Source organism: Cetorhinus maximus, chromosome 5 (genome assembly GCF_964194155.1).
Source record: "Cetorhinus maximus chromosome 5, sCetMax3.hap1.1, whole genome shotgun sequence".
Taxonomy (NCBI): domain Eukaryota; kingdom Metazoa; phylum Chordata; class Chondrichthyes; order Lamniformes; family Cetorhinidae; genus Cetorhinus; species Cetorhinus maximus.
The window spans coordinates 115,085,845-115,106,788 of NC_135883.1; the positions used below are offsets into that span (position 1 = coordinate 115,085,845).

Here is a 20,944-nt window from a genome sequence, read left to right on the forward strand (position 1 = left end):
ACGGACAGCGGAGAGGGAGAGACAGACAGACAGCAGAGGGGAAGAGAGGGAGAGACAGACAGACAGCAGAGGGAAAGACAGACAGACGGGGAGGAGAGAGAGACAGGCGTGGAGAAGAGGGAGAGAGAGACAGGCAGGCGGGGAGCAGAGGGAGAGAGAGACAGACAGCCGGGGAGCAGAGGGAGGGAGAGACAGATAGGCGGGGAGAGAAGGGAGGGAGAGGCAAGTGGGGAGCGGAGGGAGGGAGAGAGAGGCAGGCGAGGACCGGAGGGAGGGAGGGGGAGGCAGGCGGGGAGCGGAGGGAGGGAGAGAGAGGCAGGCGAGGAGCGGAGGGGGGGAGGGGCAGGTGAGGAGCGGAGGGAGGGGGAGAGGGTCAGGCGGGGAGGGGGGAGGGGCAGGCGGGGAGCGGAGGGAGGGGGGATGGGCAGGCGGGGAACGGAGGGAGTGGGGGAGGGGCAGCCGGGGAGCGGAGGGAGGGGCGGAGGGAGAGGGGCAGGCGGGGAGCAGAGGGAGGGGAGAGGGGCAGGCGGGGAGCAGAGGGAGGGGGGAGGGGCAGGCGGGGAGCGGAGGGAGGGGGAGAGGGGCAGGCGTGGAGCGGAGGGAGGGGGAGAGGGGCAGGCGTGGAGCGGAGGGAGGGGGGAGGGGCAGGCGGGGAGCGGAGGGAGGGGGGAGGGGCAGGCGGGGAGCGGAGGGAGGGGGGAGGGGCAGGCGGGGAGCGGAGGGAGGGGGGGAGGGGCAGGCGGGGAGGGGGGAGGGGCAGGCGGAGGGAGGGGGGAGGGGCAGGCGGAGGGAGGGGGGAGAGACGGCAGGAAGATAGAGAGACGGACGGCGACAGGGAGCGGAGGGGGGGAGCGAGTGGCAGACGGCGACAGGGAGCAGAGGGGGACGGCGGGGGGAGCAGGAGTGGGAGGCAGACGATCAGGCCTTCTTAACCAGGAATGCTTTTGGTGTCATTGGGCACAGGTTCAATCAAGGTATTCAAATGTGAATTGGACTGTTCCCTGGGAAGGAAGAATTTGCAGGGTTATGGGGGAAGGCGGGGGAATGGCACTAAGTGAGTTATTAATTCGGAGAGCTGGTGCCCACACGATGGGCCGAATAGCCTCCTTCACTGCAACAATTCTGTGCTACTGCAGACTTGCATGTTTACTTCAGCAAATTAATCAATATTTTGCCTCAGTTTTCACGGTGGGGGACACTAATACCACCCCAATAGTAACAGGTAGTGGAGAGGGTATAGAGAAGGAGGAACTTAGAACAATCACCATCACTAGAGAAAAAGTACTGAGCAAACTATTGGGATTAAAGGGTGACAAGTCCCCAGGACCTGATGGCCTACATCCCAGGGTCTTAAAGGAAGTGGCAGTGGAGATAGTGAATGCATTGGCTATAATATTCCAAAATTCCCTGGATTCTGGAAAGGTTCCAGTAGATTGGAAAAATGCCCTTATTCAAAAAGGCAGAGGAGGCAGAAAGTAGGAAACTATAGACCAGTTAGTTTAACGTCTGTCGTTGGGAAATTGTTGGAATCCATTATTAAGGAAGTAGTAATGGGGAATTTGGAAAGTCAAAATGCAATCCATCAGAGTCAGCATGGTTTTATGAAGAGTAAATCGTGTTTGACTAATTTGCTAGAGTTCTTTGAAGATGTGACAAGCAAAGTGGATAATGGGGATCCTGTAGATGTAGCATATCTGGATTTCCAGAAGGCCTTTGATAAGGTGCCGCACAAAAGATTAATACACAAGATAAGATCACATGGAGTTAGGGATAATATATCAGCTTGGATAGAGGATTGGCTAACCAACAGAAAGCAGAGAGTCAGGATAAATGGGTCTTTTTCTGGATGGCAAGCTGTGACTAGTGGGGTGCCACAGGGTCTGGTCCTTGGGCCCCAACTATTTACAATCTATATTCATGACTTGGATTCAGGGATAGAGGGTACTATAGCTAAATTTGCAGATGACACCAAAATAGTGGGAAAGTAAGTTGCAATGAAGAAATAAGAAATTTACAAATGGATATGGAGAGGTTAGGTGAATGGGCCAAAATTTGGCAGATGGAGTTTAACGTGGATAAGTGAGAGGTTATCCATTTTGGTCGGAAAAATAAAATGGCTACTTATTATTTAAATGAAGAGAAACTTCAGAATGCTTCAGTGCAGAGGGATCTGGGTGTCCTTGTGCATGAATCACTGAAAGCTAGTATGCAGGTACAGCAGGTAATAAGGAAGTCAAATGGAATTTTGGCATTTATCACTAAAGGAATAGAGTATAAAAATAGGGAAGTGTTGTTGCAATTGTACAAGGCATTGGTGAGACCGCACCTGGAGTACTGTGCACAGTTTTGGTCCTCTTACCTGAGGAAGGATGTAGTTGCCTTGGAGGCGGTTCAGAGGAGGTTCACCAGATTGATTCCAGAGATGCGGGGCTTGTCTTATGAGGAGAGATTGAGCAGTTTAGGCCTATACACGCTAGAATTTAGAAGGATGAGAGGAGATCTAGTTGAGGTATATAAGGTGCTAAAGGGGATAGACAAAGTAGACATGGAGCGGGTGTTTCCCCTTGTGGGGCATTCTGGAACGAGAGGCCATGGTTTTAGGCTAAGGGGTGGTAGATTTAAATCAGATGAGGAGGAATTATTTTTCTCAAAGGGTCGCGAATCTGGAATTCACTACCTCAGAGTGCAGTGGATGCCAGGACGCTGAATAAATTTAAGGAGGAGATAGACAGATATTTAATTAGTAGCGGTTTGAAAGGTTATGGGGAGAGGACGGGAAACTGGAGTTGAGGCCGAAATGAGATCAGCCATGATCGTATTGAATGGCGGGGCAGGCTCGAGGGGTTGAATTGCCTACTCCTGCTCCTAGTTCTTCTGTTATGTCCTTATGTTATAAATTCTCAGTTGAGTCTGAGCTGAATCCCAGTTATGAAAGCTGCAGCATTTTAGTGGACATGTAACTGTTGTCATCTTAATAGCAAAATAAAGCAGCCTGCAAAAGGTTCTTTATCTTGGAGAAGGAGTTATTAAGCCAATTGAAAATTACCCCATCGCAGAGTGTGCTCCCTCTCAACCAGTAGGGTGACCTTGTGGAGAAAGACCTTAGCATGAAGAATATTTTCCTTTCCCAGCAGGAGGTCAATCTTGTGTAGGCTATGAGGTGTTTTTTGGGAGATATTGCTGGCGAGTGATCCCAAACATTTTCAAGCTCTTCCCACTTCAAAATATTGTGAAGCAGTTAGCAGAAGGAAACATCCGTGACACAATGACTTCAATTGGTACTAGTTTGCCAAATTTCTATGGTGTTTGTTTCAGCTGACTTTACATGAATGAAGGCAAACATCAACATTTTAGAGTTTGCCAAAAATGATGAGTATTTGGCCGCATATCAGAAAAGGAATCGAAGACCAGGTATGTCACAGAATTTGTCCAGTTTAGCTCAAGCTGTGCAGTTCCCATTTTCAAAATTGATTTTACCTTTTAATGCAGTTGTCAGCACACATTCAACTGCAAAAGAAAGAAATCCCTCCCTTTATGGACTCTGAACTGTCTGCATAAGTTTCTGAAGAGAACTTGGATTCAGATGAGTTGTATTTAAAGATGACAAATGTGCAAATGATTACTTCCAATTCACTTTGGAATGTGTTGATCGACCCACCAAAAACAAAATAGATGATTTCTGCAGCTTTTTAACAGTAATTTTACAGGTAAGCTCTTTTGGGCACAATAGTCTAGTGGTTATGTTGGTGGACTAGTAATCCAGAGAATGTTCAAAACCTACCATGACAGTTTAAATGCTACCTGAACAAAAAAATGAGGCCTGATGTTTTTTCACCACCCTGTACCCAATGAGATCAAGGGCTAAAATATTGGCAGCTGTGTACTTACCTCGCCCAAGTCGCACTTGTGATCCACAGCAATTGGGAAACATGTGAAGCCCTTGACCCAGGCAGACAGTGGTCTCATTGATGTACAAAAGTTGAGGTCTGATGACCTTCATGTGATTTTTTTTTTACATCACTTTGCGCTTTGCACTCAGACAGTTTCACCAGCAATACCTGGTACCAAGGAACAGCAGGCCGAGAAGATAAATTAGTTTTTCATGGCTTTCGTGGCCAGTAGAAGCACATGTGAATGCCCCACCTCCACCTCCACCAGCCAAGTTGAAGCAGAGGACGTGGTTCAGTTTAAAGAAAAATGACCACTGGGCAATCCGGCTGTTATAAAAACCCAATTCGTTCATTCGTAGCTTTTATAGAAGTAAACCTGCAATCCTAGCTCAGTCTGGACTATATGTCCAGCCCACAGTAGTTGACCTTTAATTCCATTCTGAAGTAGTCTTGCAAGCTTCTTAGTTGTGTCAAAAACTATTGTTAGCGCTTTGCCAGAGTTACCCAAATCCTGAGAATGTTTTTCTTTTATGTTCAAAGATCGTAGTGTGGATTTTCACTGTGCAGATACATGTTTACCTGTTGCTTTGACTAGCTAAAACCACAAACTAAACAGATTTACGGTTCAGTTCTCATAACATGCTCTCCCAAACTTTCAGTATCTGTCACTTAGATTAAAACTGAAGTTCTTCAAATGATTAGTCGTATTAATTCCTTGTAGCTGTTTGTATTTAAGGTATAGCTCGTTATACAGTAGGGTGTGGGCGGTGTGTAATTATTCCTCCTTTTATTCTTTTGCTGGCATTGAATACTAATGAGTGCATCAAGAAACGTGATGCTTGGAGAGGCTTTCTACTAATTGCAGCTAAAAATCGTATCCTGATCTTTACACAATAGTCTACTTACAATGCACTCAGTTCCATCTAATGCAAAATAATTGAACAAAGTTTCCCCATTAACTTTCTAAAATGCTCCTTTGATTTTGGTCTTCAAGACATTTGAGGCACACAAGCCCTTTCACTGCCTCTTGGTTGCAGTTAAGGAGAAATTATTGGGCTGACTTTTTAAAAAGTGGGAATACTAAGGACAGCTAGCTGAAGAAAAGATTTTGCATCGGTGGAATGAATGGATAGTGATTTGGTTTCTTCTAAAGTTCTTTGGGAGCAGATATTTGTCTATATGGAGCTGACTGTATTTTTGACTGATGGGTCAAATTACAGAACTGGTTCAGTTATGTGTTTCTGTTGTCACTCTTCTGGATTTGCTGTTCACCTTGGGCAAAATCCAAATTATTAGTTGCACTGGGAAAATCACTAGTGGCAAAAGTTTGCATATTCATTGTTTAAAGGTCATGATTGTGATTTTTGCTTCAAAAACTTGTTTCTTCCCTGCACTGCTGACCCACACTAGATGGCTGAGCATTGAATCTCTCTATGCCAGGAGAAAATGTCAACTTGCCACACCTAGCAGTGGTGGTAGCAGCATCTATTAACCTGTGCAAATATGTGTTGAACAAAACTGCTAGCTAAGGTAAATCTCCACAAGATGAGTGATGTTGTCAGCCACTCTTTCTGCATAGCACTTGTCATGTTGGACTGCCAACTGTGGCAGCTCTATTACAAGATGAGTCCAAGATTCATTAGAACCATGGATAAGTTTTACCCAGCAGAAAAGAAGCTGTGAACCATCGCTCATAATGTATTTTTGTGTGGTTGCAATGGACAGAGCTTCAGTAGAAGAGAGGTGGAAATTCTAGTACCGTTCTGTCGACATTTTATTCCACTTGATTCAACTTTACAAACTGCTTTGTCACTGGAATCAATTACACAAAAGATAGTTTAAAACCATTAGTTACTTTGTCTCAGTGGCACTAACAGGACACTCTGTTCTATGCCCATTATGTTGCTTTTTTCTGTATCTATTACCAGATAAATAACTTCAAAATTAACATATTGTGGTTGATTCAAAGGGGATAATACAGCCTGAACAACAACTTGAGCAGATTATTTTTCCCACAGTGTAAAAAATTGGATTGAATTGGATCACTTGTTGCAATTAGGATATCTTAATAATTGATTCTGTAAAAGTTGACTGCTGCAAGAGAAATTTAAATAAAAGCCTGCAGTTGATGGTGAAAGCATATAAACTGTATGATGCAGTTTTTGATTCAGTAGTACTACAACAATGGGGGAAGGGTGTGGTGATTACACTAGTGTGGAGAGCTCTAATTGTCTGCATCAGTGGGGAGTAAATTAAGTGAGCAGATTTTCATAATTCAGACATACATTCAATCAATTCAATCATGAGTAAATACATTCTGATTCTGACCCATTAAGTAAAATTTGTTTTATATCATGTTAATGGGTCAGTACTTATTTTTGGCCAGGCTATTGTAGCTCACTCTCCAGCCCAAAGATGTCACCAGTTCTTGTGCTTGCCACTGCGATTTCGTAATGATTGTTCTTAGAATTTTAACCTCTTCCTGTTTAATCAAGAGTGTGCATTTTTTTCAACTGTGAAGCTCTTATAATTTGTGATCAGTTCTGTTTATGTGCTATTGCTATCTATAGAATTGTAGAAATTGTTTTTAAAAGATTTTTGAAATTAATTTTGAGGTTTTGAAAAATTTTAAATGCTAGACCATTTTTGAACTCCAGCATGTGCTGCATTTTTCTTGGTGTGTGGTCACTTGTTTTGTTCCTTGTTTTTTCTGGAGGGAATGTTAAATTGAAAGCAAGTATATTAACTGCAGAAATTGATTATTGAACTGTGAATGCCAATAAATTCTGCAAACTTCTGTCCTGGCTCTTATCCACACACACACATTTTTGTGCCTTCCAACAATCCATGTTCAAATGTCTTGAGGAACATGACCTTGTAATGCTGCGGGTTTTATAGTTTCTTGCAGATAGAGGCATTCTGCAATGTAGAATAATAAATATATTATTCTAGTTCCTCATTCCCATTCCCAACATGTTGACTGAACATATCCTCTTGGATTCATGTAATCATTTCATCATTACAAAAGAATTTTAACATATGTGGACACTCCTTTTTAAAAAAAGCACTACATCCTAACTATAAATTGTGGACAATTAAGATGTTTATTACCGTAAAGCAAAAAAATATTTTATAATCTATGAAAGGTAACATGTCAGAAAATATGTTATTGTAAAGAAGAAAAAGTTTTATGCTTACTTCAATGTTAATAGTTGCTGACAACTGTAACATAGAGTAGAAGTTGCAGTGATTTCAGTGATCTGGAGTTGAAGACAAGTTTGGGTTCTTTCCTCTGAACATGCTGTTTTCCTCTCCAACCAGATATCAATAAGTAACTGAGCAGAAAGTGAAAAAGCACTTGCGTTGCCTGAAAATCCCTTGGAAAAGCGAAGGCTATGAATGAAACAGGGTTTTAGGTTTGTTGGCAGAACAAGAAGGCATCACCAGACCACACCTGATGGTATGTATGTTGTGTTACAAATTATCTACAATTAAGGGATTATTGGGGAGCTGCAAAGTTTCATCTTGGGCCTGGCTTAAGCTATCTCAGAGCACTTTTGCTGTTGGGGTCGTTACATTTGCTGATTTTCTAAACTCTGCCGGATTAGTGTGCAAATAATTTCTACTCAACATTCCAAGCAACCATTTGTATCTTGTAGTTGGTGACAGAGTAAAGATATTTGGTTGTTTTGTTCCTTGATCAGTCTGGCCCGACACAACGGTATTTGTATTTCAGTATCTGTTTGCATCTTATCAAATATATGTGGATTTTGTTCTTTTATTGTACTGTGATATTAACGATTCAGAATTTTGGAGCTTGAAATGAAATAAATTGGTATTTGTGACGTTTTCTGAAAACAAGAAATTCCCATGCAAGGAAGCTAAAAAATCTTGGTTTAACCCAAGATTGTGACTTTTTGTTTATGAAAGACTTTATTAGGTAGTGGAGTCTTTTTTAAACTACTGTCGAGAGGGAGAAAATAGGGTTACTGATGTCACTTGCATCATTAGCATTTCTTGCACTCACGTTTTGAAGCATATGGATGCTATGAGGTGTGACATCGCAGGGAAGCAGGTCGGTGATTAGCTTTGTTTATCTTTCAAAACTAATAATTCATTAGTAACTGAAAGGTTTTATTAGTGGGAGCAATGTTTACAAACAGTAAAGCTTATTGAGAGAGGCAGGTTTCCTTAATAATACATTGATTAAGGAAAATTAATTAATTAAAGCATAATAAAGTTGGGAGGGCAGGTGATGTGTTGCAACTGCAGAATATGGGAGTTCCTGGACACAAATGTGATCCAGGGCAAACACATCTGTAGTTCCTGTGGCTGGAGGAGTTCCTGTGGCTGGAGGAGCTCCAGCTCAGAGTCATTGAGCTGGAGGTCAAGCTGCGGACACTGCAATGCATCAGGGATGAGGGTGGGGAAAGTTACCTCAACATAGATAATAGACATAAAGGCTGACAAGCCCCCAGGAGCCGATGATTCTCGCATCTTAAAAGAAGTGGCTGCAGAGAAGGTTCCTTAGATTCTGGAAGAGTCCCAGTGAATTGAAAAATAGCTAATGTAGCACTTTGATTCAAGAAAGGAAGGAGACAGAAAGCAGGAAACTACAGGCCAGTTAGCCTAACATCTGTCATAGGGATAAAAGCAAAATATTGTGGATGCTGGAAATATGAAATAAAAACAGAAAACTCAGGTCTGACAGCATCTGTGGAGAAAGAAACAGTTCAGATTTTGACTCCGCACGACCCTTCTTCAAAGCTAAAAGTCATAGGGAAGTTGCTATAATCCATTATTACGGAGGTTACAGCAGGATACTTAGAAAATCCGAATTTGATCAGTCACAATCAACATGGGTTTATGAAAGGGAAATCGTGATTAACTAATTTGAGTGTTTTGAGCAAGCAACAAGGTGAATAAAGGGCAACCTCTAGATGTGACGTATGTGGATTTTCAGAAGGCATTTAATAAGGTGCCACATCAAAGGTTACTGCACAAGATAAAATTACATGGTGTAGGGGGTAACATATTAGCATGGATAAAGGATTTGTTAACTAACAGGAAGCAGAGAGTAGGGATAAATGGGTTATTTTCAGGTTGTCAATCTGTAACACGTGGAGTGCCACAGGAATCAGTGCTGGGGGCTCAACTATTTACAATCTACAGCAATGATTTGGATGAAGGGACTAAATGCATGGTAGTTAAATTTGCTGATGACACCAAGATAGCTAGGAAAGTGAGTTGTCAAGAGGAGGTAGCGAGCCTGCAAAGGGCTATAGATAAGTTAAGTGAGTGTACAAAAATTTGGCACATAGGGAGAATAATGTGGGAAAATGTGAACTTGTCCACTTTGACAGCAAGAATAGAACAGCAGTATACTATTTAAATGAGAGGGATTACAGAACCTCATGGTGCAGAGGGTTTTGGGTGTCCTGGCACCTGACTTGCACAAAGTTAGTATGCAGGTACAGCAAGTGTTTGGGAAGGCAAATGGAATGTTGGCATTTATTGCAAGGGGAATGGAATATAAAAGCAGGGAAGTTTTATAGCAGCTGTACAGGGCTTTGGTGAGACCACATCTGGAGTACTGTCTACAGTTTTGGTCTCCTTATTTGAAAAAGATATAATTGCATTAGCAGCAGTTCAGAGAAGGTTCATTCGACCCTCTCCTTGGGTGAGGGGCTTATCTTATGAAGAAAGGTTGAACAGGTTGGGGCTATACCCTTTGGGAGTGTGATGACATGTGTATATTTTTATATTTCTGTATGTATTCTATGTAGGTAAGGATAAAGCAGTGTCTGTGTGTCCATGGTTAGTCAAAGGTGAGGTTGTTGGAGTCAGATTGTCTGTAGAAAGTAAAGAATGAAAGACTAAAGGTGTTATCATCTTGCATTTTGTATTGAGGCCTTCCTTATGGCGGCTGTTAACTTAAGAGGAAACAGTAGATCAGAAATTAGTATTTGGAGATGAGTTTTGAAATTCATTTGTAGCTGTTGAATTTCAAAGGTATCTTCAAAAGAGCATTCACATTTTACTGAAGATTTGAGTAAACGGGCAGATGTTTTGAATTTTATTGATTCAAAATAGAGAGGAGATAGGAACAAGAAAGGTTTTAATATTTGGGAATGATATTTTAAGAAAATGGAGAACTAAGATGAAAGATGTGAAAAGGCTATTTATGAAAATATGGTTTCAGCTGTAGTGAGTTGCTGTCGGGGGAAGTCCCACTCTAGGCCAATTTTTGTGTCTTTGGAGTGTGCTGAAAAAGCTATCAAAGTCTTTTAATTGGAAAGAGCAACTCAATTTTGGGCCAGGAGACTGTGAAAGTTTTTTTTTTGATTTCCCTTTGGAAAACCACAGCAGCGTAGATAAAAGCAAAATACTGCGGATGCTGGAAACCTGAAATAAAAACAACGTGGAGTTGTTCTGGGGAGTCACAGACCATACTTGTGTTTAAAATGAAAGCAATTTCTTGGTTTGGGTCATATTTCCTGGACTTTATGTTAAAGAATCCGTAAGGGTTGTTGCCACAAGATGGTTTTATTGTGCACCTTTGATAAATCATTTTGGGGGTTATTTTTGTAAGATTTTTCTAATGGTGTATCTTTTATCTTGTGTATGTTAAAGTGTTATCTTTTCTATATTTTAATAAACATTTAATTCTTCAAATTTTAAAAGTCTGGAGTTCAGTGCTTTTGTTTTAAGTAGCTTTCCCTCGTTTCTACAATACAAAAAAAATACGATCAGACGAGGCAGATTTCAATCTGAGACCTGGCTTGTTCAGCATTAACATCAGCTGCGAAAGTAACAGGGGTCGAGAAGAATGGGAGGTGATCTTATTGAAACAAAGACTCTGAGGGAAACTTGATAGGGTAGATACCGGAAGGATGTTTCAACTTGTTGGGGAGACTAGAACCAGGGGACACAGTTTAAGAACCCAGGGGTCTACCGCTTTAAGACAGATGAGAATTTTTTTCTCTCCAAGGGTCGTTAGTGTGTGGAATTCTCTTTCCCAGAATGCAGTGGAGGCTGGTTCATTGAATTTATTCAAGGCAGAATTAGCCATATTTTTAAAAGACAAGGGAGTCAAGGGTTTTGGGAGGCAGACAGGAAGGTGGAGTAAGACCACAACCAGATCAGCCGTGATTTTATTGAATGGTGGTGCAGGCTCGAAGGGCTGAATGGGCTACTCCTGCTCCTAAATCCTATATTCCTATGATAACATTACACTACACGAGCCCTTTAAATGGTACAGCAGCCTGAAGTCAATTTCTTGTACTAAAGTAAACCTTCTTTGTTTTTATCAAAAGTTATCAGATAATAGTGGAGAAATGCGCAGGCAGTGTACTAACTCCACACTCCACTGCTGACTCCAGATCTGATTGTGTAAATGGGACAGACCTGTATGGAGGTGTATGAAGGATCTAGACTTTTAGCAATCTACTTTCATGACTGATCAACAGCTTAAGGTCAGCATTTATTGCCTATCCTTAATCGCCCTTGAGAACTGAGTGGCTTGCTAGGCCATTGCAGCAGGCATTTAAGAGTCAACCACATTGCTGTGGGCCTGGAGTCACATGTAAGCCAGACCAGTTAAGAACAGTCAATTTCCTTCCTTAAGGGTCATTAGTGAACCAGTTGGGTTTTTACGACAATCGACAATGGTTTCATGGTCATTATTAGACTTCTCATTCCGGTTTTTTTTAATTGAATTCGAATTTCACCGTCTGCTGTGTTCCTGGGTTCCCAGAGCATCTCTGGATTACTCGTCCAGTGATAATACCACTATGCCATCGCCTCCCCAAGAGTAATCATATTTAACAAGAACAAATAGATAAGGAATTGAGTAACTTTGGTGTTGTTGGTATTGTTCCTGATTTTAGTAGAGAGATTTATTTCAAGTGGGGATTTATCACTAATTCCATTTTATACAGAATTGATACCTCAAGTGTTGCAAATTAACACTCCTTGGTCTCTAGTCCATGATCTTTATTTGAAGATTGTGCTTAGATTCAACTAGAAAACCTGCACTAGTAGAACTAACTATTCTGAGTGGTGTTATCCACTTTCACATGGGATGTCTCTTTAAGTGAACTACCATAACATTATTGGATGAATAAGCTTGATACATTATTTGGAAATATTTGAGCATTTTGTGATGCAAGAATTTTTGTGTAACTGTTTTCCCCTCTGCTTTTGCTTTCAACATTTTCTAGGTTCCACGACGAAAATGGAGAAAACAATGAACATCGCAAGGTGACACAATCTAACATCCAACATGCACTGCTGTTTGATTCTGGGACTACTTAATATCTCAACTTGCTATGTGTATCCGTTCTGTGCGAAGCCATTTAAAAATTGGTGTTGCGATTCATGCTTCATGTAAGCTCAGTTGGACAAAACACTGGTTGCTTCAGTATTGCTAATTATATTTACGAACAACTTGCATTTCCTAAGTGGAAAAAGAAACTTGCCATGTTTTCTTTTACACTGTACCCTTGTAAGGATTTTGTCTTTCAATGATCGGTTGCTATTTGATTCCAAGATTGGTAGACGGTGGTCAACCCCTTTGGAAAACCATAAAAGTAGTAATCTTGACCAATTTTGTAACTTTGTAGTATATTTAAGATCATGAAAAGACCAAATAAACATCGACAGCTCCAATTCTTCAGCCTCTTCAGCAGGAAACCTAAATCAAAATCAAAGCTGGAGATGTCCACAGTTACAATTGAAGGAGTGCACACAAAAATGGAAAATGAGGATGAGAAAAAGATGTCCTCCACCAACAGGACAATGCAATCATCCAGTAATGAACAGTTGTTAGGCACTCTGGAGTGTCCACTCTGCCTTCTTAGCCAGCCTCGATCCCAGTTCCCAGAGATCATTTCTTGTCATCATCGTTCTTGCCTGGATTGCTTACAGCAATATTTGAAAATTGAAATTACAGAGAGTAGGGTCAATGTTGCCTGTCCAGAATGTTCTGAGTTGTTTCATCCATCAGACATCCGCATGATTCTCAACAATGGCACTTTGATGGAAAAGTACGAGGAGTTCATGCTGCGAAGGTATCTTGCATCTGATCCAGATGCCCGATGGTGCCCTGCGCCTGATTGTAGGTATGTCCTGCATGATAATCAATTTGATTTGTGTGTGTTTTGTTTTTTCCACCTAATTACAATATAAATGGGGGTAGAGGGAAGGATGATGCAAATCTAAGCTACTTTTGTGAATGACTTTCACCTACAACGAGCAGATAACTGAGTGTGCAGGTCCATAAAGTCAAATTGTTGATGTCAGTAATAGAATACAAATGTAAAGTAAGAAAATAATATAAGAAATATGAACAGAGCATGGCTGATTTTTGACCCCACTCCATTTTCCTGTCTGATCCCCGTGTCCCTTGATTCCCTTAATATCCAACAATCTATCGTTCTTGGTCTTGAATAGACTCATCAACTGAGCATCTCCAACAGTGAGGTAAAGAATTTGCAAAGATGCACCACTGTTTGAATCAAGAAATTTCTCCTTAGATTATGCCCCTGGCACTAGACACTTGGCAGTGGATTTTTAGTGTGGAAAACAGAACTGCTGCTGTCACATGTATGCATAAAATCCAGTGTGATGCCATCGGGTCATGAACCCGACATGAATGCACTGATTTCCCATAATATGGAAGTAAGGCGGGCGCCAAAATTGGCAGCCCACCTGCCATTGAAAAGAAATAAAGGGCAATTGAGCCTATTGACAAACTAGCAGACCCAAATAATACACTGCCCATACCATAATGTGGTTGGCAGTGGAAGGCAGCTGAGAGTGGGCAGGCCACTTTTTCACAACTCTGCTGGAAAAGTGGGAAGGAAGGAGGGGTGGAGGGGTACTCTGTGGGCATCAGAGGCAACTTCTCTCTCCCCAACCACCACCACCAGCCCCCAAAACCTGACTTCCCACTCCTTTCCGTCCCAAAAATCCTGGACTTATTCGAGTCTGGAATCCATGCTGTCTTCTTCCTGGGACTGCCAGCCAATCAGACTGTCAACAGCTCTCGCTGAGGGGTGGGAGTCCCACTCTGCTTGGTAAGGCTGCCCACAGTTCAATATTGCTTGGGGGCAGCTTTTTTTAAAGTTGGTTGGTTTGCGAAATCTGTGACATTGGGCCTTGCGCTTCATATGCTGGATTACAATATAAGACCATAAGGCGGAGGAGCAGAAGTGGGCTATTCGGCTCATCGAGTCTGCTCCACCATTCAATGAGATCATGGCTGATCTGATAATCCTCAAATCCACATTCTTGCCTTTTCCCCATAACCCTTGATTCCCTTACTGATTAAAAATCTGTCTATCTCAGTCTTGAATATACTTAAAGCCCAGCCTCTACAGTCCTCTGCGGTAAAGAATTCCACAGATTGACTACCCTCTGAGAGAAGAAATTCCTCCTCATCTCTGTTTTAAATGGGCGCCCCCTTACTCTGATGGACAGGCATAGGATCATGGTGCAATTTACCTTGGCGATATTCTGAATATCTAGGCCTTTGGAACATTTTTCATGTACAGCTACATCTTAAGAGAATTTGGAAAAAGTATTTGCAAACCTCTATATTGAAACGGAGAATGTTTTGTAGTGTAGAATGTGCTAAATTGGCCTGCCTTGCTTCTGCTATATTTAGGACTCCCTTGGTTGCTGATATTATATGGTCTAGTTTTCCTACTTTCTTATCAAAGCCATTTATATTTTTGAACTACCCATTGTCTTTTTCAGTGTTGTAATCTATTTGGCATTGTTCACCCCTCGTGGTAAAGCATTTCCGTATTCTGATAACATTGTTTTTAAAGGTTTTTTTTTCTAACCCAGAGAAGAAACAGAAACCTATAACTTTTAATTATGAACTCTTTGATTCATCTACCAATTGAAATAGTCTGTGTTTGATCAATCTATTTCTTTTTCATTTAGAACGCTTCCATCAAATTCTCCCTCGCTCTTGGTTTCAGGGAATACAAGCTGTAATATTTCTAACCTTTCTCCATAAGTTTGGAACCCTCATTTCTGGCTCCAAAATCTGTATTGCACTGTCTGGAGAGCGACGGATCCTTCCTATCTGTGAACAATCCTAAAAATGCTTGCAGTACGTCAGATGCGATCTGTCATATTGTACGTTATAACTGCTTTGCATTTGTATTCAATCTTCTCGATATAAATTCCAGTTGTTCCTCTCCTGGCCACCCACTTGTAAGGACTTATGCATGTGCACATCCAGTTTCCTTTGCTTCTCCACTCCGTTGAGGAATGTACTGTTTGAGGCATATTTCCATTCTTCACTATTCCTCCCAAAATGTATCACATCACTTTTTTTTCTGTATAAATGATAGCAGCCACTCACCTGCCCGTGCTTCCATGTTTACATCCCCCTGTAAGCTCCCACATAGTTCTTGAAAGTTTTCTACTTTTCCTAGTTTGTGATTGTCATCAGAGTTTCATATTTGTCCCTTTGTATCTAAGTGCAGATTATATCACTTAGTATTGCATCAGTCTCTGGTGCACCTCACTGGCCACTGTCTGAGAAGTTTCAGGTTACAGAACCCCTTTTCTGTTTGCATTTAAGCAATCTCTATTTACTTCATCACATTTTCTTATATGCCATGGCAACCCTAATTCCCTCACCCAATTTCTCAAACTTGCCAAATAGCTCCTGCAAGTCCACATAAACTATATTTACCCTTCCCCCTCCATAAGCGTTTTTTTTTACACTGACTATATTGTTCAGTCAAACTTGACCTGCTCCTCGCAAATCCGTGTTGACTATCTCTAACCAGTTCCTGCCCTTCTGAGTATTTATTTATCTCCAATTATGGTCTCTAGTAATTTTCCTATGCTGATATGAGGCTAACTAATTGCCTGGTTTATCATTGTTCCCTTTTGGATTAGAAGTGTAACATTGCCAGTCCATCCTCTGCAACTACCTGAATTTGCAAAAAAAAGTGAAAATTTGAAAAAATCTCCCTGCTACTCCCTCACTATCTTGCTTGTGTGTTCTAGGATTCATACAATTTAGTCTCAGACATTTAGGAATTTTCAGCATCTTTAGTCTTTTTAAAAAAAAACAATATCCTGACTGAAAGATAAAATATCGCAGATGCTGGAAATCTGAAATAAAAACAGAAAGTGCTGGAAGTATTCAGCGAGTTAGGTAGCATCTGTGGAGAGAAACAGATAACATTTCAGGATAACCCTTCATCAGAACTGAGGAAAGATTCCCCATTTCCTTTTTGATGCTAGTTGCCCTTTTCCTCCCTCATCCAAAAGTTTTTGAATACTTTCTTCAGTCTCGTTTGCAAATACTGATACAAGCTATTCATTAAATAACTGCCACTTTCCTACCTACTGTGATAAATTTGCAATGCTCATTTTTGACCAGTCCCACCACTCCATAATTGCTTTTACTCAACTTGCCTACAAAAATATTGGCCTTTCCTTTATGTTGCCAATGAAATTTATGTTTTGCCACTTCGAGCTCTCACCTCTTTTTTTTATTCATTCAAGGGATGTGGGCTGGGCCAGCATTTATTGCCCATCTCTAGTTGCCCCTGAGAAGGTGGTGGTGAGTTGCCGCCTTGAACCGCTGCAGCCCATGTGGTGTAGGTACACCCACAGTGCTGTTAGGAAGGGAGTTCCAGGATTATGACCCAGCGACAGTGAAGTTACGGCAATATATTTCCAAGTCAGGATGGTGAGTGATTTGGAGGAGAACTTCCCGGTGTGGCGTTCCCACGTGTCTGCTGCCCTTGTCCTTCTAGATGGTAGTGGTTGTGGGTTTGGAAGGTGCTGTCTAAGGGGCCTTGATGAATTTCTACAGTGCATCTTGTAGATGCTACACACTGCTGCTGCTGCTGTGCGTCGGTGGTGGAGGGAGTGAATGTTTGTGGATGTGGTGCCAATCAAGCAGGTTGCTTTGTCCTGGACGGTGTCAAGCTTCTTGAGCGTTGTGGGAGCTACAAGGCAAGTGGGGAGTATTTCATTACACTTCTGACTTGTGCCTTGTAGATGGTGGACAGGCTTTGGGGAGTCAGGAGGTGAGTTACTAGCCTCTGACCTGCTCTTGTAGCCACAGTATTTATATGGCTAGTCCAGTTCAGTTTCTGGTCAATGGTAACCCCACAGAATGTTGATAGTTGGGGCTTCAGTGATGGTAGTGCCATTGAACATCAAGGGGTGATGGTTAGATTCTCTCCTGTTGGAGATGGTGATTGCCTGGCACTTGTGTAGCGCGAATGTTACTAGTCACTTGTCAATACAAGCCTGGATGTTGTCCATGTCTTGCTGAATTTGAACATGGACTGCTTCAGTATCTGAAGAGTCATGAATGGTGCTGAACATTGTGCAATAATCAGCAAACATCCCCACTTCTGACCTTAAGATGGAAGGAAGGTCATTGATGAAGCAGCTGAAGATGGTTGGGCCGAGGACAGTGTTCCGAAGAACTCCTGCAGTGATGTCCTGGAGCTGAGATGATTGACCTCCAACAACCACAACCATCTTCCTTTGTGCTAGGTATGACTCCAACCAGGAGAGTTTTCCCCCTAATTCCCATTGACTCCAGTTTTGCTAAGGCTCCTTGACGTCACACTTGGTCAAATGCAGCCTTGATATCAAGGGCAGTCACTCTCGGCTCACTTCTGCGGTTTAGCTCCTTTGTCCATGTTTGAGCCAAGGCAGTAACGGGCTGAGTGACCCTTGCGGAAGCCAAACTGGGCACCAGTGAGCAGGATATTGCTAAGCAAGTGCCGCTTGAAAACACTGTTGATGACCCCTTCCATTACTTTACTGATCGAGAGTAGACTGATGGGGTGGTAATTGGCCAGATTGCATTTGTCCTGCTTTTTGTGTGCCGGACATACCTGGGCCATTTTCCACATAGCCAGGTAGATGCCAGTGTTGTAGCTGTACTGGAACAGCTTGGCTAGGGGCATGGCATGTTCTGAAGCACAAGTCTTCAGCATTATTGCTGGAATATTGTCAGCGCCCGTAGCCTTTGCACTATCCAGTGCCTTCAGCCGTTTCTTGATATCACATGGAGTGAATCGAATTGGCTGAAGACTGGCGTCTGTGATGCTGGCGACCTCCGGAGGAGGCCGAGATGGATCACCCTCTGCACTTCTGGCTGAAGTTTGTAGCAAATGCTTCAGCCTTACCATTTGCACTGATGTGCTGGGCCCCCCCGTCATTAAGGGTGGGGATATTTGTGGAGCCTCTTCCTCCAGTGAGTTGTTTAATTGTCTACTATCATTCACAAGTGGATATGGCAGGACTGTAGAGCTTGGATCTGATCCATTGGTTGTGGGATTGCTTAGCTCTGTCTATCACTTGCTGCTTATGCTGTTTGGCAGGCAAGCAGTCCTGTGTTTTAGCTTCACCAGGTTGGCACCTCATTTTTAGGTATGCCTGGTGCTGCTCCTGGCATGCCCTCCTGCACTCTTCTTTGAACCAGCATTGATCCCCTAGCTTGATGGTAATGGTAGAGTGGGGGATATGAGGGGCCATGAGGTTACAGATTGTGTTCAAGTGCAACTCTGCTGCTGCTGATGGCCCACAGCGCCTCATGGATGCTCAGTCTTGAGTTGCTAGATGTGTTCGAAATCTATCCTATTTAGCACAGTGGTGTGCACACAACACGATGGAGGGTATCCCCAATGTGAAGGCGGGACTTTGCCTCCACAGCGACTGTGGGGTGGTCACTCCTACCCATACTGTCATGGACGGATGCATCTGCGGCAGGCAGGGTTGGTGAGGATGAGGTCAAGTATGCTTTTGCCTCATGTTGGTTCCCTCACCACCTGCCGCAGACCCAGTCTAGCAGCTATGTCCTTTAGGGCTCGGTTAGTAGTGGTGCTACCGAGCCACTTTTGGTGATGGACATTGAAGCCCCCTACCCAGAGTATATTCTGCAACCCTCAGTGCTTCCTTCAAGTGGTGTTCAACGTGGAGAAGCACTGATTCATCAGCTGAAGGAGGGTGATACGTGGTAATCAGCAGGAGGTTTCCTTGCCCACGATTGACCTCATGGGGTCTGGAGTCAATGTTGAGGACTCTAGGGCAACTCCCTCCCGACTGTATACGATGTGCCTCTGCTAGGCCTGTCTTGCCGGTGGGACAGGACATACCCAGGGATGTTGATGGTGGTGCCTGGGACCTTATCTGTAAGGTATGATTCCTTGAAGAAGACTGTCAGGCTGTTGCTTGACTAGACTGTGAGGCAGCTCTCCCAATTTTGGCATCTCTAGAATTAGAATTAGAATTTTTTTCTATTCAGATAATGATCCAATTTCCTTTTGCAAGTCTCAATTGACCCTGCCTCCACCACAGTCTCAGGCAGTGCAGTCCAGATTCTAACCACTGACTGCGTGAAAATGTTTTTCCTCATGTTGCCATTGCTTCTTTTACACTTAGCCTAAATCTGTGCCCTCTGGTTCTTGATCCTTCCACCAATGGGAAAATTTTCTCTGCTCCTGCAACCTGTTTAGAATAGTACCCTTTATTTTATATTGTATCTCTACATTCTTCCTGCTAAAATGAATCATAGTTAATGTGTTGCTTTTAACTGCTCTTCTGTGCACGCTCTCCTTTCTTTACCTCATGGATATCAAGTACAATATACCACAACAATATAAGTACACATAAGTACAATATACCTGTTGGACAACTCAAAATTCTGGTCCCTTCTGCTGGCTCCCATATTGAACCCTCATTTCTTCATGGATAGGCTGCCATACCTCTGCTTCCCTATTTAGGTGATAAATATGTATTCCTGGAATATTTCATCCCTGGTATACTGCAGAATACATTCAACTAATGCTTCACTTCATTATCCTTCTGATACACTTTACATGTATATTCCTCTTGGATACTCTGTGGATCAGGAAGGTCCACATCACATAACCAGACTTATGCACATCAACTGCACAATATGCAAGCACTAAAGAATGTCACTTATCGATCAATCCTGGCCCTCTAGCTTCAGGTCAATATTGCCCTTAATGCCAGATTGTGAATTGGGTCGAGCACCGTCTGTTAAAAGTCTCCCATGTTTGTCCGTTACCAAAATACAGTAGGTATTGCTTTTTTTTAAATTAGCAGGAGGGACACCAATAATCTAGTAATGGATTGTTTAGGCTATAAGGAAGAGAAAGAATGGGTCACTCACTGCAGTCACCTTTTCATCGCAACACTTAATGCAGCTAAGTATTTTGAATACACGTGTGTTGTGTCGTTATTTTTGTCAGTTGGAAGACTATTCTCATGAAAGAATTAAAAAATGTATTCAACTTTTTATATTTCATCTTTTGTTTCTGCATATTGTACTGGACCTCCATGGAATCAAACTATATTAACTAATTGATTTATTACAGTCCATTCAAACTCAGTAATCGATCTCCCTGCAGTGTAACATTCCCTGTAAGGACGCTTTTGTGTGTAGCTATTGAACTTCCTTTTTTTAAATGCCTAAATTCACTGATGGATCCTCCTTAAATACTTAGTTCCCCAAGTGAAATTTTGTTTAAGGCAAACATACTTTTAAAAGAAAAACAAAACAAAAACCCTGCTTTATACTTTATAAAAATAATTCTGACACTTTGACTATTAGATTTTGAGCCTGGGAAATGTGAACCATAACTGCTTTTCAAATTCCAAATTCTTGGCTGTCTTCTGTTGGAACCCATATGGTTTTAGCTATGGCTTAGTCATGCCAATTAGTTCATTCTTAAATGTTCTACTACCTGGCCTTGTCAATCATAATATCACAATATCAAAGCAGGTTAAAACGATTTCATGCTAGAGTAGTAACTATGCATATATCAGCTGCTCAATCATAAAATGGAGCTTCTGGACCCCTAATCTTCGTATGTTTACGTTGGATGGATCATTAATCTAATAATTTAGGAAATCACAGTGAATAAATACCAATCCTGATGTAGAGTGTTTTTGTGTGTAATCCAGTGGGCTGCCAAAATATCGTATTGGCTAAGCAAAGTAAACTGATCTTTGTTGAGCAGATATAT

The 20,944-nt window shown here is 42.2% G+C and overlaps 1 protein-coding gene across 2 annotated transcripts in view; it reads left to right on the top strand.

The window, feature by feature from the left end:
- LOC144680859 (E3 ubiquitin-protein ligase RNF19A) overlaps positions 1-20,944 on the top strand; it is a 104,901-nt gene that overhangs the window by 33,991 nt on the left and 49,966 nt on the right. For both annotated transcript variants that reach the window (XM_078542332.1, XM_078542333.1), the window contains exons 2-3: positions 7,212-7,350; positions 12,113-13,012. In XM_078542332.1, the coding sequence (XP_078398458.1) occupies positions 12,528-13,012 (485 nt within the window). In that variant the 5' untranslated portion in view covers positions 7,212-7,350; positions 12,113-12,527. The remainder of the gene's footprint in view (positions 1-7,211; positions 7,351-12,112; positions 13,013-20,944) is intronic.